The sequence below is a fragment of the Ovis aries genome, chromosome 3, assembly GCF_016772045.2.
Source record: "Ovis aries strain OAR_USU_Benz2616 breed Rambouillet chromosome 3, ARS-UI_Ramb_v3.0, whole genome shotgun sequence".
Taxonomy (NCBI): domain Eukaryota; kingdom Metazoa; phylum Chordata; class Mammalia; order Artiodactyla; family Bovidae; genus Ovis; species Ovis aries.
Window position 1 is genome coordinate 155,859,116 of NC_056056.1, and position 24,398 is coordinate 155,883,513.

The window sequence follows — 24,398 nt, forward strand, 5'->3', positions numbered from 1 at the left end:
TCTAATTTTGCCTCTTCACTTCTCCATTAATCCAGTCATAGTCCTCTTCATATTTACTATTGATTTGGTTTTCTTATAGGAAGTTACCTTCCTTTTTCTTTATGTACAAAATACATACTATTTATAAAGAAAAATTATATGTATGTTTGTGTGTGTGCGTGTGTATATATTGTTGTTTAGTCACTAAGTTGTATCCTACACTTTTGTAATCCCCATGTAGCATGCCAGGCTCCTCGGTCCATGGGATTTTCCAAGCAAGAATATCGAGTGGGCTGCCATTTCCTTCTCCAGGGAATCTTCCCAACCCAGGGATCAAACCCATGTCTCCTGTATCAGCAGGCAGTTTCTTTACCACTGAGTCGCCAGGAAAGTCCATGTGTAAATAGATAGCTACACCATCCGTAATTACTGTTAAACATTACCACTGCTCTCCACCTTTACTCAGAGGCAGACAAGAAGCTGTTGCCATCCCCATGTCACCAATGATGAGGAGGTGATAATGATGCTGAGGATGACACTAACTACGTACCTTCATTAGGCATTTGCCATCTGCCACACACTGTTCTTGACGCTTCATCTGTATTAATGCAGCTTTATTTTTTCTCCTAGCAGTTACACGTCATTCTATACATTTGTTTATTCTCTGCTTCTCCTTCCTAGAATATAAATGCCTTGCGAGGAAGAAACATGGTCTGTTTTTATTTACATCCATATCGCCAGAGGATGAGATGGTTAGACAGCATGACCGACTCAATGGACATGAATTTGAGCAAACTCCAGGAGACAGTGAAGGACAGGGGAGCCTGGCAAGCTCCAGTTCATGGAATTGCAGAGTTGGGCACAACTTAGTGACTGAACAGCAACATATCTTCAGTATATAGAGAATTAGCTGGCTCGGTAGGAGGCATTAAAAAACTGTGGAATAAACAAACTAGCTTTCCTAATAGTGTGGGTGAGCCTCATCCAATCCAATGAGGGCCTGAACAGACTGAATAAGGGAGAATTTGCCCTCTGCCTGTCTTCAAGGTGAGACATGATCTGCTCCTGCTTTGGATCTGAACTTGGGCTGGAACTTACACCATCAGCTCTCCTGGTTCTCAGGCCTTTGGACTTAAACTGGAACTATATCCTGGCTCTCGAGCTTGCTTCCTGCTGATTTTGGGACTTCTTGCTTCCACACTGCATGAATCAATTCCTTATAATCAATTCCTCTCTCATATAAATATATATAATCTCTTATTGGTTCTGCTTCTTCTAGACTAATACAGATGTTCAGATCGGTTAACTGAGCTGAGATTCAAGTACAAGTTCACTGCCAGTCCAGTCCATTTTGTTTCCTTAAAGCAGAGCACTATCCTTGCTTTCTTAACCCCACTTGAGTTCTCTTTCACATGTTAAGCCCAGAAGTAAGTTAGCTGGTGAATTAGAAAGGGAATCTGAGGATACCGATTTACTCATTTTTTAGCTGAATGAGTCCCATCTGTTAGACCTTTTTTAAAAAAAATTTTAATTTTTTAGTTTATTTGTTGTTTTTGTTTTTTTCTTTTTCTTTCTGTTTGATCACAAATTAGCATTTCTAAGAAATACAGGAAGTTATTGAGGAACATGTTCAACTTTTCACTTACGTTTTTATTAAAGCAACTTTAACGCCTGTGCTGTGCTAAGACCTTCAATCACGTCCGACTCTGTTACTTTATGGACTGTAGCCTGCCAGGCTCCTCTGTCCATGGGGCTTCCCCAGGCAAGAATACCAGAGCGGGTTGCCACGGCCTTCTCTGGGGAATCTTGTAGACCCCGCGATCATCTCCTGCAGTGGCAGGCAGGTTCTTTACAACTAGTGTCATTGACTTTAAAAAATATAATGGTGATAAACAACTTAAGTGCTTTGTGTTATTCAGTTCAGTTGCTCAGTCGTGTCCGACTCTTTGCAACCCCATGAATCGCAGCACACCAGGCCTCCCTGTCCCTCAGACTCATGTCCATCGAGTCAGTGATGCCATCCAACCATCTCATCCTCTGTCGTCCCCTTCTCCTCCTGCCCTCAATCCCTCCCAGCATCAGAGTCTTTTCCAATGGGTCAACTCTTCACATGAGGTGGCCAAAGTATTAGAGTTTCAGCTTCAGCATCAGTCCTTCCAATGAACACCCAGGACTGATCTAATTCAGAATGGACTGGTTAGACCTCCATGCAGTCCAAGGGACTCTCAAGAGTCTTCTCCAACACCACACTTCAAAAGCATCAATTCTTTGGCGCTCAGCTTTCTTCACAGTCCAACTCTCACATCCATACACGACCACTGGAAAAACCATAGCCTTGACTAGATGGACCTTTGTTGGCAAAATAATATCTCTGCTTTTGAATATGCTGTCTGGGTTGGTCATAACTTTTCTTCCAAGGAGTAAGCGTCTTTTAATTTCATGGCTGCAGTCACCATCTGCAGTGATTTTGGAGCCCCCCAAAATAAAGTCTGACACTGTTTCCACTGTTTCCCCATCTATTTGCCATGGAGTGATGGGACCGGATGCCATGATCTTCATTTCCTGAACGCTGAGCTTTAAGCCAACTTTTTCACTCTTCTCTTTCACTTTCATCAAGAGGCTCTTGTGTTGTTACGCAGCCATTAACATTTAGAGATGTTAGAGAATGGCTTCCCCAAACTATGGCAACAGAGACAAAATGACACACCTGCAGAGGCTCTGGCACCAGAGCTGAACTTGAGCTCCCAATCTACTATTTACTGTGCAACCTGGCAAGCCTCTCTGAGCCTTAGTTTCCTCATCTGTGAAAAGGAGATAATGACAGTAACTGCATCATAGAGAAGCCATGAGATCACCTAAAATCATGCAAGTGGTGTGCTTAGCACAACTAACCATATAAAACAAGCATACAGTAAATGTTAGCTACTTTGAAAGGCATGACTAGTTACCTAAAAATATCTCCTATTCTCTCTCAAATTGACAAAATCCCTAACTTTTAACTCGCTGCCAATGAGTCAGCCTATAATGCTGAGACTTCCCTGAAGCCTGGCGAAACTGTGTTTCTACAGTTTCCTCACTGATTAGTGCAAAGAAATAGAGGAAAACAATAGAAAGGGAAAGATTACAGATCTCTTCAAAAAAATTCGAGATTGCAAGGGATCTTTTCATGCAAAGATGGGCTCAATAAAAGGCAGAAATGGTAAGGACCTAACAGAAGCAGAAGATAGTAAGAGGTGGCAAGAATATACAGAACTATACAAAAGAGAACTTCATGATCCAGATAAGCACGATGGTTTCATCACTCAACTAGAGCCAGACATCCTGGAATGCAACATCAAGCGGGCCTTAGAAAGCATCACTATGAACAAAGCTAGTGAAGGTGATGGAATTCCAGGTGAGCTATTTCAAATCCTAAAAGATGATGCTGTGAAATTGCTAGACTCAATATGCCAGCAAATTTGGAAAACTCAGCAGTGGCCACAAGACTGGAAAAGGTCAGTTTTGACTCCAATCCTAAAGAAAGGCAATGCCAAAGAATGCTCAAACTACCACACAACTGCACTCATCTCACACTCTAGCAAAGTAATGCTCAAAATTCTCCAAGTCAGGGTTCAACAGTATGTGAACCATGAACTTCCAGATGTTCAATCTGGATTTAGAAAAGGTAGAGGAACCAGAGATCAAATTGCCAGCATCTGTTGGATCATCAAAAAAGTAAGAGAGTTTCAGAGAAACATCTACTTCTGCTTTATTGATTATGCCAAAGCCTTGGACTGTGTAGATCACAACAAACTGTGGAAAATTCTTCAAGAGATGGGAATACCAGACCACCTGACCTGCCTCCTGAGAAATCTGTATGCCAGTCAAGAAGCAGCAGTTAGAACTGGACATGGAACAACAGCCTGGTTCCAAATCGGGAAAGGAGTACATTAAGGCTGTATATTGTCACCTTGCTTACTTAACTTATATGCAGAGTACATCATGCAAAATGCCGGGCTGGATGAAGCACAAGCTGGAATCAAGATTGTTGGGAGAAATATCAATAACCTCAGATATGCAGATGACACCACCCTTATGGCAGAAAGTGAAGAACTAAAGAGCCTCTTGATGAAAGTGAAAGAGAAGAGTGAAAAGGTTGGCTTAAAGCTCAACATTCAGAAAACTAAGATCATGGCATCTGGTCCCATCAGTTCATGGTAAATAGATGGGGAAACAGTGGCTGACTTTATTTTTGGGGGCTCCCAAATCACTGCAGATGGTGACTGCAGCCATGAAATTAAAAGACGCTTATTCCATGGATGGAAAGTTATGACCAGCCTAGACAGCGGACGCATGTAAGAATTAAAGATTTTAAAATTTAAAAAATAAAAAACTAAAAAAAAAAAGAAATGAGGCAATGCAAGAAACTGAAGCACTTTCTAAAACAAAATACAAAATCATAATCCATATTTTTTAAGTGTATTCTATCTCATGGGAAAGCCCAGACTTACTAATATCTTAAAAAAAATAAAATAAAATAAAAAGCAGAGACAAAAAAAAAAAAAAAAAAAAGCAGAGACATTACTTCGCCAACAAAGCTCCATCTAGTCAAGGCTATGGTTTTTCCAGTAGGCGCATATGGATGTGAGAGTTGGACTATAAAGAAAGCTGAGCGCCGAAGAATTGATGCTTTTGAACTGTGGTGTTGGAGAAGACTCTTGAGAGTCCCTTGGACTGCAAGGAGATCCAACCAGTCCATCCTAAAGGAAATCGGTCCTGAATATTCACTGGAAGGACTGATGCTGAAGCTGAAACTCCAATACTTTGGCCACCTGATGTGAAGAGCTGACTCATTTGAAAAGACTCTGATGCTGGGAAAGACTGAAAGCAGGAGGAGAAGGGGACGGCAGAGGATGAGATGGTTGGATGGCATCACTGACTCAATGGACATGAGTTTGAGTAAACTCTGGGAGCTGGTGATGGACAGGGAGGCCGGGCGTGCTGCAGTCCAGGGGGTCGCAAAGAGTCAGACACAACTGAGTGACTGAACCGAAACGGAAACTGAAAGTTCTGGCCAATGAGACATAGGTGAAAGTGTGCTATGGAACCTTCAATAAGTCTTTGTAAGAGACAGAGGGCCTTCTTTCTGCCTTTCTTTCCCTTCTCCTTTCTATTGGAGTCTCTTTTCTCTATTTCAGAAATGCTGATGTAACGGCTGGAGCTTTAGCAACTACCTTGAAATATAAGGACAAAGATACAGGTAGGTTTCTTTGAACAGTGTATTAGGAGGAGCCTGATTCTTCTATGGCTATATGTAACCTACATACCAGTCCTGGGCTGCCAATCTCTGAAATTCTTCTATGTGACAGAGATAATAAATGTCTATCTTGTTTATATCATTATTCCCTGGCATGATAGAGTACCTGTTAAAGGTCCAACTAATTCTAACTACTGTGGTTGACTCAAAACCATTTTAAGGCCCCATTTCTATAAATAAAGGCAAGGTTTAGGCAAAATTATAGAAAAGAGGATTCATGCCTTCACAGCCTTTCCTCTCCTTCCAGACGGCACTTGGATGCCACCATCTTCTCTTTCCTGCTCAGAGGTCCAGGTCTTCACGCCAGATGGATATAATCTGTTCTCAAAGGATCTGATAAAACCCATTTCAATTAAAATGTAAAATGATCATACGGTGTTTTTTTTCTATTTGTCTTGGGCATTCATATCTTATTTAAGACAAAGGTTTCTGATAGAATTATTAACAGACCTATGTGAGAATTACTTTTGGGCAGGGAAGCCCATACGTAAGGTTACTACCCACTGCTAAGGCTGACTGTGTTGTAATATAAAGCAGCCCACTAGTTTAAGGCAGCCAATGCACCTCAAAAAAGGAGTTCACCTTCAACTCCTAAGGAGTACCAAGGGTTTAGAGAAAGGGAGGAGGGAATTTGTTTGAAAGGCAATTAATAGCATTCTCAATTTCCTGAGGCTCCATATTTTATACAAATTACTTAAGCAATCATTATTACATCATCAGTTGTACAAGATTCTACGTGTGCGGCTTCGCTGGTGGCTCAGTGGTAAAAAAAAATCTGCTTGCAAGTGCAGGAGACACAGGTTCGATCCCTGGTCCAGGAAGATCCTACATATCGAGGAGCAACTAAGCCTGTGCATCACAACTATTGAGCCTGTGCTTTAGAGCCCACGAGCCACAACTACTGAAGCCTGAGGGCCCTGAAGTCCGTGCTCTGCAACAGGGGAAGTCACTGCAATGGGAAGCCTTCACGTTGCAACTAGAGAGTAGCCTCTACTCTTCAGTTCAGTTCAGTTTAGTTGCTCAGTCGTGTTCAACTCTTTGCAACCCCATGAACTGCAGCACGCCAGGCCTCCCTGTTCACCATCAATATCCTGGAGTTTACTCAAACTCATGTCCATTGAGTTGGTGATGCCATCCAACCATTTCATCCTCTGTCATCCCCTTCTCCTCCTGCCTTCGATCTTTCCCAACATTAGGGTTTTTTCAAATGAGTCAGCTCTTCGCATCAGGTGGCCAAAATACTAGAGTTTCAGCTTCAACATCAGTCTTAGGAACTAGAAAGAAGCCCACAGCAATGAAGACCCAGCACAGCCAATTATAAAATCAATCTATCAATAAAATTATAAAAAAATTCTATGCATGATGCAACTCAGAGGGTAATTTACTTGTGACCAGTCAGTGGTTGAATAAAGAACCTAAACCACATTCCCCTAACCTCTGGTCCTCTGTTCAAATACTCACCTTTTCTTCTTTTTTGAATGTAAACCAAATATGAATAATAGATAGATTTCATTTAAACAAGACAGAATTTATCTATCTGAACCTAAACTACAAGAGAGACAAAACAATCATTTTTTAGAGTAAAAAGTCTGTGTGTGCGTAATAAGTTTTTCCCAAAGGAACATGACCTCTGACCGCAAATGTGGATGCTCTCTGGTTTGGTTAAAGTAAAATTTTCTTCCACGAGCTCAGTAATCTACAGACTACCTAATGAAAACCTCACTGCCTGTCTCCTCTGTGCCTTGATTCCTCAACTGATTCAAAGATCAAATGACTGACAGGGTTATTTAAGTGAAACTCTTGTGGCCTTTTCTAGAACCTGGCTCCTTTAGGCTTTCAGACTGATCCTCATCAGACGTTTGAGGAAATATCAACTTACTTAATTCAACTATAGTCTCCTAAATGTCTAATTGCACTTGATAGGCTGAATCCAGGAGAAACTTCTCTAGACACATGCCCACTGAAGTAACATTTTCATGACATTCTGATGTTTCTAATATTCAAAAGTCAAGCTTATCTTTGCCACTGTTGCTTTGACTAGCGCTGCTAGTTCCAGACCATAAACAACGGGCTCTTGTTTATTATGCCATGATAACCAGTAGATTTTTTAAAGTTTTAGAAACTGACTTATATTTCTAGGTAAAACAATGAGCAAGCAAAGGAAACCACAAGAAAAGTGCCACAAAGCTCTCATCTGAAAACAGTTCAATGTAAGAAGACAGAGAATTTCTTCTTCGTAAACCTCAGAGGTACAATGCTCATTTAAGTTTTAAATTCTATGTCCAGGATTTCTAGAAATGCTTGATACCTTTGGTTATCCCAAATTAACAAATGGCTTTTATCATCAAAAACTCAAACTCATTAGGTATTTTTTTATATGAGTTCGACTTTATAACATGAAGTTTTTGCATGTGAAGTTAAAAGTTTCTAAAGAAGCAGCAATTAGAAACTGTAAATTTAACTCAAAGCACAGGTGTGGCAAATATGCTGCATAAAAACAAATTTATCACACACACAGACAGAAAAACTGGAATGTGAATTTTATAAAAATATCAGTCCTTTTAAACTTTCAAACTACAGGTTCTTTTAATTAGCAAGTATCAATGGAGCATGAAATGCAATTTAAAAACATAAAACTGCATTTTACACACTTGCTTTTTAGGAACAAATAAAATAGTAAATCAAGAAACATATTTTAATAATAAGTCTCAGGTTTAATTTGCCTATAAAGGAAAATTCAAATTATCTTGTGTAATGAAAACACAAATATCTTTAGTCAAAACAAATTAATATTACTCAATTCTCAATATGCTGTTTTCTCATAAAATAAAAACTCATCAAGTTCCTTCAGAAGAAATTTGTATTTAATAATATGATCACTAAGTGTAAAACAAAATTTATATAGGCATATGACCAATCATTGATTTTGTTTTCTTAAAAAATATTTAATCATTTAATTTCTTCTGCTTATATGCATTAACTTGAATAAAATTTACATTCAGAAAAGCAAATGATTGCCAAGAATGAAAAAGAGATTACCTGCCTCCATATATTCTGGAGTAGAATAAACAGATAGATCACATATAATCCAACCATTTAAAAACATTCCTTTTGGGACAACCGTAGTCCCATTTCTTGAAGTGTTCTGATTGCATACATGTATTTACTTGAATACAGTCTCTTCAAATTGGCAGACAGCAGAAAAAGAATATCGTAGCGCACATCTGTCAGTAGGTTCCACATTTCAACCAGACAAGCATTTTCAGTGCTCTACTTGGAATGAGTTCTAATAAGAGAAGTCTTCCCACAAACCAGAATTCTAAACCAAAGATTTTTCCTAAAGAAAGATTATGTGCTCACCGTATAGAGCTCATTGAGAACCTTCATCAAATCCTCATGAAGCTGGAATGCAATCTCTTTGCTCTGTAATAAGAAGAGATTCAGAATATTAAAAGATGTTACAGAAACTTGTTTCTTGATGATTTACATCTTAAGAAGCTCAGACTGAAAATAGGAGAATGTGTGTAATACAATGGAAGGCCAGCATGGTCCTGATATAATAAATATCTCCGACTAAATGGCCCCTTCTAGATACTCAAGGTGTGCACCCAAGATCACTGTAGGCTGGACAGAAGCAAACACGTGGACAGGGTGAGTGGCTCTCCCACCATCCAAATCAGACTTTATCAAGAAAGGAGGGGAAAAGTAAGTAAGGTGAAGCACCAGGCTTGCTGAGAAGTTGAGTGGCAGAACTTAAAAGTCAGAAGGTGATTTCTAGCTCCTAGTTTCCCGTCTCAGTATCATCACAAGGGAATTATGCAGTGTGAATCCTAAAAAGCTCAGTCAGAAATCAAAAAGGAAATTAACTCTCACTTTCCAAAATAAATATTTGACTGACTACGAATATTTTTTTAACTGAAGCACAGCTGATTAACAATGTTGTGTTAGTTTCTGGTATATAGTAAAGTGATTCAGTTACACACATATATAGTATACATTCTTTTTCAGATTATTTTCCATTACAGATTATTACAAGATACTGAATATACTTCCCTGTGCTATACAGTAGGACTTTGTTTATTTTATATGTAGTAGTTTGTGTCTGCTAGTCCCAAACTTCTAATTTATTCCTCCTGACCGCTTTCCCCTTTGGTAACCATACGTTTGTTTTCTATGTCTGTGAGACTGTTTCTGTTTCATAATTAAGTTCATTTATATCATTTTTAACAGTTCTGCATATAAGTGATAGCATATGATACCTGTCTTTCCCTTTGACTGGCGACAATTTTAAGAAAAAACTTTCAAAGTAGTGAATTGGTAAGGCCACTTATGATCCACATATGTTTTGCCTCTGCATTTATTACTGTTATCTTTTCATTGAGACAAAAAATAGAGTTTTACTCTTTCACTCAGTTGGTCAATGACGGCATTAAAGATATTTTTCCCTAGGTTAATTTTGAGGGTTTCACAGAGAAGTATTTTGATTTTTTTTTTTTCCAGGAAAATCTGTAAGCTACTTTAAAGGAAATCATATATCCAAGTTACTTTTCTTGTTTTGAGCTCCTTTAGTCAGCTACAGAGAATGAAAAAAAAAAAAAAAAAGCGTAGCATGGTTTAACAATAATATCCATCCTTAACAACAATATCCATGGTTGATTGATGTGTCTCCAACAGACTGCCAGATATGATAAAAGGCCATATCTTTAGCAGTTCTGTGATCCTGGGGTCCTACACAGGGCGTGGGCTCAAGGCCAGAGCTAGGTGAGGCAAGTGAGGTGATGAGGCTATAGAATTTCGGGAGACTCTAGGCCAGGTTCTGCTTCAGCACACGGAAAGCTTCCCATCGACACTTGCTGGAAGAATCTGTACACTGAAATACTGTCTGTGTAACCGCTGAAGTAGTTACTACCTTTGCTGAAGGCTGGTCACCCCTAAGAAGGCAGAAAGCAAGGACCTGCAGACCACCCTTAGTAAAATAACAGGACCTAGATGAAGCACAGTCCATCTGCAAGCACAAGGCCACTGGGTTAGGCCTCCCTTAAGAAAGGCCAAACGCGATGAAGCGAACGTTCGTGAACATAAAATACTGTGGGAAGACGACAGGAGAGCAGAGGTTGCACTTGGAGAAATTCCAATTCAGTAGCAGCATTTGTCTCGGGTTTTCCTGGAGTGATAAGGATGCTGCTGTTTATCAGACTCTGAGAGTTTAAAAATCTCTACACTGGAGTTAAGAGGTTTTGTGCGTTGCTGTGCTCCTGCTATGTGAAGAGGTGGGTTAAGAATCACTGAAGAGTGAAAGGAAAGGCACAAACTGAGCAAATGAAGCCAACTGAAACTCATTCTATTTGCCCTAAATCCTGGCAATTCTGACTGTATACATTACGCTGCAATCTCCTATGACCTCAGTTTGGTGTTATTTTAATATCATATTTCATTTAAGGATCTGAGCGACCAATTCAGAACTCTCTAATGGGATCAAAGGCCACCAGGTAACTCTGCTTGACTGCCTACATTTCAGGTAGCAAGTCTGAAAAGAAAATATTTCTTGGCTAAGGCTTTAGAACAATAACAGAAAAAATCCCTTAGGTCCAATTAACCCCAAGCCAAGAAAATTTAGGATCAGAAGTCAAGTATCCAAGTATCCAAGTCAAGTATATTTGGAATAGCAAAAAGATTCTTTGGATATCTCATATTTTACAAGATTTCAGGTAACAAGGTAGAAGAAATTTGGCATTACACACATACGGTATACTGTTTATTTTTCTTTGTTTACCTTTGCTCAGAAGCCCTGAAATTAAAAAAAAAAAAATTATCTGGGAGGCAGTATAGAACAATGCTTAAAAGCAAGGACTCTGGAGTCAATGCTGGGACCAAAATCTGAAAGGCTTTGAATTCCCTTGTGCCGCACTTTCCAAACCTATTAAAGGAATGCAGTCCTTGTACCTACGTCATAGGCTTGATCACAGCATCAGTCAGATGACACAGACATTGCACTCAGAATGGTACCTATCACACAGTAAACACCCCAGAAATGTTTAATTATTTAACTCTTTCCTAAACACTGTAATGCTAACTCCCTTGAATGAAAAGGCCATGTTGTATTTTTCCTTCTTTTGGTCTCTGTGGATACTTATTCCATTGACCTCCTCATAGAAAGTGCTTGGCAGATCCTGGTGAAATGGATTTGATGTCCCCCTCCCCATCTCCACCCCCTGGCCTGACCTTTAGATCCATCTAAGTGACCTCTGATTCTGAAGGTCCGAAAGCACTGTGCTCTAGCCCCTGAACCCTTCTTACCCTTGCCATACGTGTTCACTGAACTTACCTGTGTTCCATTTTCATGGGGGTCCTATTACTACTGGGATCAGATGAATTAATCAAACATCCACTAAGAAATGGATAAGCCAATGTGATAAGATATATACGACTCATGAAAGAGGCCCTCAAAGGGCCAGGCTCCAGTGTGGACTTTAAATTTTGTGAAAAGTTGGTGCGGAATTATTTTCAGGTAGGAAGACCCCCTGGCTACCCTCACAACACATCACCGAAGTTTCCACCTACTTGTTTGCTTTGAATGACAATTTAAACCCCCCAAGATATAATTAGTGACCTGGAAATTAACCATTTCCTCCCTACCGCCACTTCTTTTGCTTGGAGAGATGGTTAAAGAATTGGGCTGTGTGCTGAAACACTAGACCATGTGACTAAAGAGTGAAACATGAATTTGCACACCCTTTTGTTCACAGACACTTGGCTGGACAATATCAAGACTGAGTCTGAGTGCTGGGGGCTTGGTCCCTGTTCTGATGACATATAAAAAAGCGAAAGTCAATCAGTTGTGTCCAACTCTGTGAGCTCATGGACTGTAGCCTGCCAGGCTCCTCTGTCCATGGAATATTCCAAGCACGAATACTGGAGTGGGTTGCCATTCTCTTCTCTCATGACACAACAACAATGAAAAGATCACTTCATGTTGTCCCCTCCCTCAACTTTAAATGTCTTCAATTTATTACAGTAACAGAGAAAAGGGGGCGTTTCTTCTAAATATGACTCTGGACCCCCAAAAATCTTAAGCCAAAACACATCTGCTGTGGCACACAGCATGCTGACCTACTCAACTAATGCACTGAAGTCCTTTAATTAGAAAGTATCTGGATTATCAAAGTCCATCAAAATTCAATAGGTTAAGTCCACCTCTGGATTCTATTTCATTAAAAATTTGAAAACCCAGAGAACAGACTCTTGACCAAGAGCTGCTAGGTAAGAAAAACGATATGAGTATTCAGGAAAGCAATCAATGTTCCCTTTGTACAAGAGGAAAAAATAACTTTATGAAATGATGCATGTTTGAAACAAAGTTTTTTCTATGTTATTTGAGACTGAGTGATTACTTTTGCACAGGGAAGGTGAGTTCTCTCTAACTGCTTGAAGTATGAAGTTCAAAAGCAGAGTTTTTCCTCCATTCTGTGGGCCTACGTAAGTTCAGATGATGGTAAAACTGCTAATGCATTGCAATAGGATTCTAAGATTCTAACCAAAGGGGATGGAAAACTGATTAGAGCTTCCATTCAGTTGACATTTATTAAATGCCTACAATGTCTAAACCCTGACTTGAATACTAAGTCAATTTTTAATTGTTTCCTATTTATTGTCACTCAAACTTGTCCAAAAGGTACAGTCCCAAAGTGTCTACCTTTTTCCGTTATAAAAACAAATTAAGTATATTGAAGAACATTGGAAAAATAGAGAACAAAGGATAAGATGGCTTAGATGGTAAGGAATCTGCCTGCAATGCAGGACACCTGGGTTTGATCCCTGAGCTGGGAAGATCCCCTGGAAAAGGGAATGGCAACCCACTCCAGTATGCTTGCCTGGAAAATTCCATGGATAGGGAAGTCTGGTGGGCTTCAGTCCACGGGGTCGCAAAGACATGACTGATTTTCACTTTTACCACCATTATAATTTGATCAGTGTATTTCCTTTAAGTTTGTTTATCTACACACAGGTCTCAGTTGTAATCATTCTATAGTAATAAAGTATCTATTTTACTTTGCTTTTTTTCAGTTATCAAATATTTTTCTATGTGCTTATATAATTTTCTGAACATTATTTTTGATTTATAACTAGCCAGTGAAGGTATGTTAACAATTTTTCTATTATGGTTTCATTATTTCCACTATTTTCCACCGTTCAATTACTTATTTAACTTCACCAATACATTTTAAGCACTCTAAACTACTATCATGAAAGCTGTTCTGAAGGCATTCTTACATTTTATGTTGTTTCTTTAATATGAATTCCCAGACGTGAAATTAAGACCCTCGATTCATATCGGAAGAGTACTTCCTAAACGGGTTATAATGAACTTATAATGCTTCAGGACAACAGGGTCACTCATGTCAGAATCTGGGGTTTATCCAAGACCTGTATCATCTCTTTTGAAAGAGAAGCCACAAATCCCATCTATTTTGACTGATCTGCTTTTCTGTATGTCATTAGAATTTCTTTTTAAGATAAAGATCTAACTATGCCCTTCCTCTGATTAAAGCCCATCAAATGCTTGTTATAATATTTTCAGGATGGAGTTCCAATTTCTTAAATCACTCATAACTTCCTCTGTCATATCAGTTTACCTTTCCTTCCACAAATCTCAAACCACATCCTTCAGCCTGTTCATGAACTGCTCATTCCCAGGTCCTGCTTTCACATCTCTGCTTTTCCCATGCTGTCCCCGGTGCCTGAACTCCCCTTCCTTCTCTGGCCTGCTAGAGTCCTACATGTGACTACTCTGTGAAGACTTTACTGTAACTTTACCATGTCCTTCAAATAAAGAAACTAGACCCTCCCTTCTCTATGACTTTATAATGCATTCATTTGTCATCAATAGATGGGGAAACACTGGAAACAGTGGAAACAGTGTCAGACTTTATTTTGGGGGCTCCAAAATCACTGCAGATGGAGACTGCAGCCATGAAATTAAAAGACGCTTGCTCCTTGGAAGAAAAGTTATGACCAACCTAGACAGCATATTGAAAAGAAGAGACATTACTTTGCCAACAAAGGTCTGTCTAGTCAAGGCTGTGGTTTTTCCAGTGGTCATGTATGGATGTCAGAGTTGGACTGTGAAGAAAGCTGAGCGCTGAAGAATCGATGCTTTTGAACTGTGGTGTTGGAGAAGACTCTTGAGAGTCCCTTGGACTGCAAGGAGATCCAACCAGTCCATTGTGAAGGAGATCAGCCCTGGGATTTCTTTGGAAGGAATGATGCTAAAGCTGAAACTCCAGTACTTTGGCCACCTCATGTGAAGAGTTGACTCATTGGAAAAGACCCTGATGCTGGGAGGGATTGGGGGTAGGAGGAGAAGGGGACGACAGAGGATGAGATGGCTGGATGGCATCACTGACTTGATGGACGTGAGTTTGAGTGAACTCCAGGAGTTGGTGATGGACAGGGAGGCCTGGCGTGCTGCGATTCATGGGGTCGCAAAGAGTCGGACACGACTGAGCAACTGAACTGAACTGATATGCTGTATGATTTAGTTGTTAAATGTTCAAACTATAAAACTGAACGCCTGTTTTCAAACTCTTGTCTGTGCATAAGTTAATTTTTTGAGTTTCCTCAATGGCAAAACAGAGATGCCAATAGTCTATACACCACAGGGTTTTATTCAGATGGTTCTTATTTTATTTCATGAACTTTGTGCAGAATTATTTTATTAAAGTTTTTTTGATATGGACTATTTTTAAAGTCTTTATTTGTTACACTTTTACTTCTATGTTTTGGTTTTTTGGCCAAGAAGCATGTGGGGTCTTAGCTCTCCAACCAGGGATCGAACCTGTATCCCTGAACTGAAAGGTAAAGTCTCAGCCACTGGACTGCCAGCGATGTCCCTGCGATGGTCCATGTTAAACACTTGACACAAAACCCAGCATTCAGTAAGCATTAAACTGATGCCACCTATTATTATTATACTCATCATGTTTCTATTTTCTTCATAAACAGAGGGTTTTTTTTTTTTTTTTTTGAAAGCAGGGATTCCTAGGGACTGCTCTGGTGCCTGGCACACTAGGTACTTGATAAACTTTCGATGAATGAATGGGACCCAGAGCTGAGTAAGTATGGGCTCTGCCCTCCAGAGTTCATAGTCTCATGGAGGAGGTAGATGGGCCCAAAGCTTCCTATATGGAGCTCTGCGATAAGTGCTACACTGGGTGGACCCTGGCCAGATCGCTATTCCTAGAGAACTGCAGGCTTGTTCCCTGGAACCTCCCAGAAAGGAGAGAAAGGAGGGCAGAAGAAAGAGCATAATTAAGTACATTGAGCAATCAATCAAGTAATCCATACGGTTGTATTAAATGACCAATTCAGAGGGCCTCTGGCCTCTCATGGAGTTATTTTATAAAGTAAATCTATTGTGATGACCAGTCAAGAAATCCTAACCTTATGCTGAGTCAGAGTGAGGCTGAGAGAGAAGGAGAAAAACCAGATTAAATATTTAATAAGAGGGTTGCATATGATTTTAGTATCTTACGCTTGGTTGAGTTTTGGATGTGAACTCTGGTTAAAAGGGTCAGGCCATACTTCCACAGTATGCGTGCTTTTAAATTTCCAAAAGCTCATGTTCATGTGTTCTTATAATAATAGGATCTCTTAGTTCTTGTAAACTCTGAAGACAGCAGCAATAGCATCCTCCCAAATGCCTAATGGAAAAAGTTGGGTTGGGCTTAATGGCCTGAAGCAAACTTCTGGATCATATTAATAGCATTTCTGCACATTTCCTTTTTATCTGTCAAGGGACATCATTTTGTACTTGTTAAAGTGACAATTAAATATCACTACATGGAATCAGCCTCACAATCTACTTCATTTCCAAGAAGGAAAATAATAAACACTCTTTTAGATACAATTCCATGCCACTAGAAAATGTGGGACAACTAGGAGAAGCAATAGTAGATACAGGGGAAAGTGTCAGTCGCTCAGTTGTGTCCGACTCTTTGTGACCCCATGGACTGTAACCCACCAGGCTCCTCTGTCCATAGAATTGTCAAGGAAAGAATGCTGGAGTGGGTTGACATTCCCTTCTCTGGGGATCTTCCCAACTCAGGGATCAAACCCAGGTTTTCTGCATTGCAGGCAGATTCTTTACCATCTGAGCCACCAGGGAAGCCCACCAGGGGAACCAGAGCTTAATTTTGAAACAAGACAAAACCTAACCTTAAAGGAACTATCTGGGGTATCTCCTAGAATGTTTACTGATGTAATTGCTGGCAAATGAGGCATTGCCTGTGAGCAGGCAAAGGTGCAAAGTCAGGTACACAGTGTCACTCATAACCGCCCAGGTAAAAAGAGTACTTGGACAGATTAACCAGTAACTCAAGACTGAAATTTTAAATCCTACAGGGAATAAGGTAAATGAAATAACTATGTTCAGCCTGTATTACTTTAACTCTTCAAGAAGCACAATGTTTCAGGCTAGAAATATTTCTCCACTCAAAATGGTGATACCCTGGAAACAGCACTTTGGTGTCACTAAATGAAGAATCATTCAAGCACAAACTCTCAAGAGCTGATGTGAATAAGCCAACCTAACTAAAATCAGAATGTGTCATCAACTCTGGTCGAGACTGTAATAATTAACTAAAAAAAATCAGGGATATATTTCCAGACCAGTTTTCAATATGCTGAACCTTACAAAAACGTAATAGTTCACTTTTATTATTCCATAAGCCTCTTATCCTTCTCCATCAGAGGGCAGACAGACTGAAAACCACAATTACAGAAAACTAACCAGTCTGAACACATGGACCACAGCCTTGTCTAACTCACTGAAACTATGAGCCATGCTGTGTAGGGCCACCCAAGAGGGCCGGGTCATGGTGGAGAGTTCTGACAAAGAGTGGTCCAATGGAGAAGGGACCTTCAGTAGAATACCTTCAGTATTCTTCCCTTGAGAATCCCATGAACAGTATGAAAAGGCAAAAAAGATAAGACACTGAAAGATGAACTCTCCAGATCAGTAGATGCCCAATAACTGAGGATAAGTGGAGAAATAACTCCAGAAAGAACGAAGAGATGGAGCCAAAGCAAAAACAACACCCCACTGTGAATGTGACAAGTGATGGAAGTCAAGTCTGATGCTGGAAAGAGCAATACTGCATAGGAACCTGGAATGTTAGCTCTATGAATCAAGGCAAATTGGAAGTGGTCAAACAGGAGGTGGCAAGAGTGAACATCGACATTTTAGGAATCAGCAAACTGAAATGAACTGGAATGGGTGAATTTAACTCAGATGACCATTATATCTGCTATTGTGGGCAAGAATCCCTTAGAAGAAATGGAGTAACCATCATGGTCAAGAAGAGAGTCCAAAATGCAGTACTTGGGTGCAATCTCAAAAACGACAGAATGATCTCTGTTCGTTTCCAAGGCAAACCATTCAATATCACAGTAATCCAAGTCTATGCCCTGACCAGTAATGCTGAAGAAGTGGAGGTTGAACGGCTCTATGAAGATCTACAAGACCTTCTAGAACACCCAAAAAAGATGTCCTTTTCATTATAGGGGACTGGAATGCAAAAGTAGGAAGTCAAGAAACACCTGGAGTAACAGGCAAATTTGGCCTAGGAGTACAGAATGAAGCAGCACTAAGGCTAATAGAGTTTTACCAAGAGAACGCACTGGTCATAGCAAACACCCTCTTCCAACAACACAAGAGAAGACTACACATGGACATCACCCGATGGTCAACACCGAAATCAGACTGATTATATTCTTTGCAGCCAAAGATGGAGAAGCTCTATACAGTCAGCAAAAGCAAGACTGGGAGCTGACTGTGGCTCAGATCATGAACTCCTTATTGCCAAATTCAGACTTAAATTGAAGAAAGTGGGGAAAACCACTAGACCATCCAGGTATGACATAACTCAAATTCCTTATGATTATATAGTGGAAGTGAGAAATAGATTTAAGGGACTAGGTCTGATAGACAGAGTGCCTGAAGAACTATGGATGGAGGTAAGTGACATTGTATAAGAGGCAGGGATCAAGACAATCCCCAAGAAAAAGAAATGCAAAATGGCAAAATAGTTGTCTGAGGCCTTACAAATAGCTGAGAAATGAAGAGAAGTAAAAGGCAGAGAAGAAAAAGAAAGATACACCCATTTGAATGCAGAATTCCAAAGAATAGCAGGGAGAGATAAGAAAGCCTTCCTCAGTGATCAATGCAGAGAAATAGAGGAAAACAATAGAATAGGAAAGACTAGAGATCTCTTCAACAAAATCCGAGATACCAAGGGAACTTTTCCTGCAAAGATAGGCTCAATAAAGGGCAGAAATGCTATGGACTTAACAGAAGCAGAAGATATTAAGAAGAGGTGGCAAGAATACACAGAAGAACTATACAAAAGAGAACTTCATGACCCAGATAAGCATGATGGTATGATCACTCACCTAGAGCCAGACATCCTGGTATGCAACGTCAAGTGGACTTTAGGAAGCATTACTTGGCAACCCACTCCAGTATTCTTGCCTGGAGAATCTCATGGACAGAGGAGCCTGGTAGGCTACAGTCCACGGGGTTGCAAAGAGTTGGACACGACTGAGCGACATCACTTCACTTCACTTCACTTCACTATGAGCAAAGCTAGTGGAGGTGATGGAATTCCAGGTGAGCTATTTCAAACCCTAAAAGATGATGCTGCGAAAGTGCTAGACTCAATATGCCAGCAAATTTGGAAAACTCAGCAGTGGCCACAGGATTGGAAAGGTCAGTTTTCATTCCAATCCCAAAGAAAGGCAATGCCAAAGAATGCTCAAACTACCACACAATTGCACTCATCTCACACGCTAGCAAAGTAATGCTCAAAATTCCCTAAGCCAGGCTTCAACAGTTTGTGAACCATGAACTTTCAGATGTTCAAGCTGGATTTAGAAAAGGTAGCGGAATCAGAGATCAAATCGCCAACATTATTGAAAAAGCAAGAGAGTTTCAGAAAAACATCTACTTCAGCTTTATTGACTAGGCCAAAGTCTTTGACTGTGTGAATCACAATAAACTATAGAAAATTCTTCAAGAGATGGGAATACCAGACCACCTGACCTGCTCCCTAGAAATCTGTATGCAGGCCAATAAGCAACAGTTAGAACGGGATATGAAACAACAGACTGGTTCCAAATCGGGAAAGGAGTACATCAAGGCTGTATATTGTCACCTTGCTTATTTAATTTATATGGAGAGTACATCGTGAGAAATGCTGGATTGGATGAAGCACAAGCTGGAATTAAGATTGCTGGGAGAAATATCAATAACTTCAGATATGCAGATGACACCACCCTTTTTCAGAAAGTGAAGAGGAACTAAAAAGCCTCTTGATGAAAGTGAAAGAGCAGAGTGAAAAAGCTGGTTTAAAACTCAACATTCAGAAAACTAAGATCATGGCATCCAGTCCCATCACTTCATGGCAAATAGATGGGGAACCAGTGGAAACAGTGGCAGACTTTACTATTTTGGGCTCCAAAATCACTGTAGATGGTGATTGCAGCCATGAAATTAAAAGATGCTTGCTCCTTGGAAGAAAAACTATGACCAACCTAGACAGCATATTAAGAAACAGAGGCACTACTTTGTTGAAATAGGTCCGTCTAGTTAAAGCTACGGTTTTTCCAGTAGTCATGTGTGGATGTCAGTACTGGACCATAAAGAAGGCTGAGTACAAAGAATTGATGCTTTTTGAACTGTGGTGCTGGAGAAGACTCTTGAGAGTCCCTTGGACAGCAAGGAGGTCAGACAAGTCAGTCCTAAAGGAAGTCAACCCTGAATATTCATTGGAAGTACTAATGCTAAAGCTCCAAAACTTTGGGCACCTGATGTGAGGAGCAAAAGCATTACAAAAGACCCTGCTGCTGGGAAAGATTGAGGGCAGGAGAAGGGGACAACAGAGGACAAGATGGTTGGATGGCATCACCATCTCAATGGACATGAGTTTGAACAAACTCTGGGAGATGGTGAAGGACAGGTAAGCCTGGTATGCTGCAGTCCATGGGGTCGCAAAGAGTCAGACACGCCTGAGTGACTGAACCACAACAACTGCGATAGTTGTTCACCGTCTTGCAGCTAGTAGTATTAAGGACACTTTCTTTATGACAGTCAAAGGCTGAAAGATAAGATCTTGGGAGGATTAGGAGACAACATACACCGCTCAGTGACCTGCATTGCTTGCAATCACAGAGATGGTCCAAACTCACATTTGCATAGTTAATGTAAGCCTAAGAATCTTGGAATCATGGTTAGATTCCCCACCCCCTCCCCCACACCAGGCTAAAGAGCCATCAGATAAAGGAGTAGAAGCCTTAAAATCTGATTACGATGGAGTGAATAACAATGTCCTGGTTTTAAATTTCCATCAGACCTTTCATAAAATAACAACAAAAAGCCATTTGATTCATTCTGGATCTACATGAATGAGAACTTTTAGAAGACAATATCACTGTAAGTATGGAAATACTCTCTGGCCATAATTTATGACAGAGCAAAAACCATCAGCCATATTACTCATGCACCAGCTCGCTAACTAGTTTCCCCAAGACTGTTTTTTTTTCCTCTCATTCCAATTTACTCCTTACACTGCTCTCCAAAAACAAAACTGATGATGTCACACCCTGATGCAAAATCTCTCTTTGTTTCCTTCATTGCTTAGATGTGTGTGTGTGCGTGCTCAGTTGCTTCATTTGTGTCTGCCTCTTTGTGACCCTATGGACTGTAGCCTGCCAGGCTCTTTCATTCCACAGGATTCTTCAGGCAAGAATACTGGAGTGGGTTGCCATGCCCTCCTCCAGGGGATCATCCTGACTCAGGGATCGAACCTGCCACTCCTGCGCCTCCTGCATTGCAGGCAGATTCTTCACTGCTGAGCAAGTGGGGAAAACCCCTTAGCTGCTTAGATGACAACAACATACCAACTCCTCACAATGGGAATCAAAATTCTTGCATCCTGCAGCCTTCACCCCCACCAGCTGTTTCTAGAGCTCAGATAGTTGTAGCCCACTATGTATGCTTTGCCATGTTACAGGCTACACTCCTAATCCCAGCCAGCTGTGTAACTGATACAAGCTTTAGGTTCAAGCCAAAGATGTGGCCTACAATGACAACTGTAGTCCATGGGATTCTCTAGGCCAGGATACTGGAGTGGGCAGCCTATCCCTTCTCTAGGGAATCTTCCCAACCCAGGGATCGAACCCAGGTTTCCTGCATCACAGGCGGATTCTTTACCAGTTGAGCCACAAGGGAAGCTCAAGAATACTGGAGTGGGCAGCCTATCCCTCCTCCAGGGGATCTTCCTGACCCGGGAACTGAACTGGCAACTTCTGCATTACAGGTGTATTCTTTATCAACTGAGCTATCAGGGAAGCACAAGAAATGAAAATTTAATGGGAATGTTTATTCAAGTCAATGCATTAGACAATTATGGTTCTGTGTTCCACTGGAAACTACCAAAGTTTAAAAAGTGAAAGTGATGCTTGTATTTATTCACTATCAATTACTAATATTATGGGATTTTCTCAATTTATATAGTTCACATATCTAGTGTCAAATGTTGTTTTACTTTTTAAGTTTCTAGGTTGATCTGACAAAGTATTTTATTGGTAAAATTTCTGCTTGTTTCTATGTAATTGCTTCTCTAATAATGAGAAAAGATTTTCTTTTTTTTGCCTATGAGATTTAAAAGGTACTGAAATCAATCTGTCAGCCACATTCAATATCTCTTTTTTGGGGTTGCTATCATTCAAGTATCACAAGTGTTCCTTAACTCAAATATTTGCGCTATATCCCCCAATATGGCATTTCTTGCAGTTGCTGGAAATCTTTTAGAATCCCACCGTGTGAAATTAAACTGTCTTCAAATGGTAAGAAACCTTAGCTAGCAACCATAATACTGTTCTCAGGTTGCTTCAGACTTTGTTGATCTCAACTGCAGACACCTTGAAATATTGTGAGAAAGTTCTCTCCTTAGTTCTTCCCCACCTCATCAGTTAAGAATGTAATCTCCTTCTTGGATGAGGAGAACAGGTTCAGTGTCGAAGGCTCTGAAAATGAACTTTCTTCCGTGCTGATCTTTTATGAATACCTGAACCTGAATAAACTGGTGGGCTTCCCTGGTGGCTCAGTGGTAATGAACTCACCTGCCAATGGAGGAGATGCGGGTTCGATCCCTGAGTTGGGAAGATCCCCTGGAGAAGGAAATGGCAACCCACTCCAGTGTTCTTGCCTGGGAAATCCCATGGACAGAGGAGCCCGGCGGGCTACAGTCTATGGGCTCACAAAAGAGTTGGACACAACTTAGTGACTACACAACAGTAACAACAAATAAACTGGCACTGAATATGTAGATATATATATATATATAATATACACTGCTATTATACAAATATTTGTTCTTTTTTCAAAAGTCTCTTGATGGGAGATAAGAGATTGGGAGTCTTTACCCTACTCACATTTGCTAATTTAACCAAGAGTGATAAATCAGGTAATTGAAAAGCAAACCAAACTAGAAAATTTCTTTTAAACAATGTTTGGAGAAATGGAAAACTCAAGTTGGATTAATGGTTCTTGATTTCTCCCCCAGGGGACATGTGGCAACCTCTGAAGATATTTTTGGTTGTCACAACCAATAAGGTGCTGCTGGCATTCAGCAGGTAGAGAAACCCACAGTCATCCAATTGTTCTTCCATCAGTAATGCGTCATGTTTCTCCAGTTGCTTTCAATATTTTTTTTGGTTAGCTTTTTCTTGATTATGATGTATGCAGGTATGGACTTCTTTGGATTCAGCTAGCTTGGGTTTTGCTGGCTTCTTGAATGGATAGGTTTATCTCATTTGCCAAATTTGAGAAGCTTTCCTGCAATTATTTTTTGAAATGTTTTTTCTATTTACTCTCTTTCTCCTCTCCTTTGGAGACTCTGCTGAAATGAATTATCAGACCTTTTGGTGTTGTCCCAAAGCTCCCAGAGGCACTGATTATTTTTCTCCCGATCTTTTTTTCCCTCTGTTGTTCAAATTAGATAGTTTCTACTAACCTATCTTCAAGATTAACAGACATTAATCTCTTTGTCTATTATCCTTATTCTTCTACTGAAACCCATGTAGCGAAGTTTTAGTTTTGATTACAGCAAGGAGATCAAAATGAGTCAATCCTAAAGGAAATCAACCCTGAATATTCACTGGAAGGACTGACGCTGAAGCTAAAGCTCCAATACTCTGGCCACTTGATGCAAAGAGCCGACTCAATGGAAAAGACCCTGATGCTGGGAAATATTGAGAGCTGGACAAGAAGAGGTGACAGAGAATGAGATGGTTGGATGGCATCAACAAATCAATGGAGATGAGTTCGAGCAAACTCTCAGAGACAGTGAAGGACAGGGAAGCCTGGAGTGTTGCAGTCCATGGGTTTGCAGAGTTGGAAATGACTTAGTGACTGAACAACTGTATTTTTCAATTCTAAAATTTCAATTTGGTTATTTCTGTTAATATTTTTTTTTTCTGCTGAGACTTTATCTTTTCCATTCATCTCAACAGTATTTGCTGTCACTTTTCGGAACATTTTTATCATGGTTGCTCTAAAAGTCTTTGTTAGATAATTCCACCATTTGTGTCATTCAGAATTGGCCATTTATTTCTTTTCCCCTGACAGTTGAGGTTTTCCTGGTTCTTTGTATGCTGAGTAATTTGGATTGTACTCTGGATATTTTGAATATTATGTTATGAGACTCAGTCTTATTTAAACCACATGCAGAATGTTAGTATTTTTTTCTTATCAGGAAATCAACCTAGTTGAATTCAGGGTAGTGGTTTCAATATGCGTTCTAACACCTTTGTAGCACTATTTGGATCTGACCTGCACACGCACTATCCAGTGGCGAGGCTGGAGTCCAGGCAGTGGTCTCTCCCTTAGCTCAGTTCCCAAAGTCTTTGGTAGGTATACTGCTGAAGATCAGACCCGAACATGTGCAAGTCAGAGCAAGCACAGGAGCCCATAAAGAACTTTATGAGACAGCTTTTAAAATCTACACCCTCTCTGTAATCTCCCTAGGACTTTTTGGTTCTTTTGACACCCCCTTTCAGTCCTCAG

The 24,398-nt window shown here is 40.2% G+C and overlaps 1 protein-coding gene across 4 annotated transcripts in view; it reads right to left on the reverse strand.

Moving 5' to 3' along the window:
- Positions 1–24,398, reverse strand: part of SRGAP1 (SLIT-ROBO Rho GTPase activating protein 1) — a 298,594-nt gene that overhangs the window by 112,820 nt on the left and 161,376 nt on the right. For all 4 annotated transcript variants that reach the window (XM_027967491.3, XM_004006501.6, XM_042246974.2 and 1 more), the window contains exon 4: positions 8,636–8,698. In XM_027967491.3, coding sequence (XP_027823292.2) covers positions 8,636–8,698 — 63 coding nt within the window. The remainder of the gene's footprint in view (positions 1–8,635; positions 8,699–24,398) is intronic.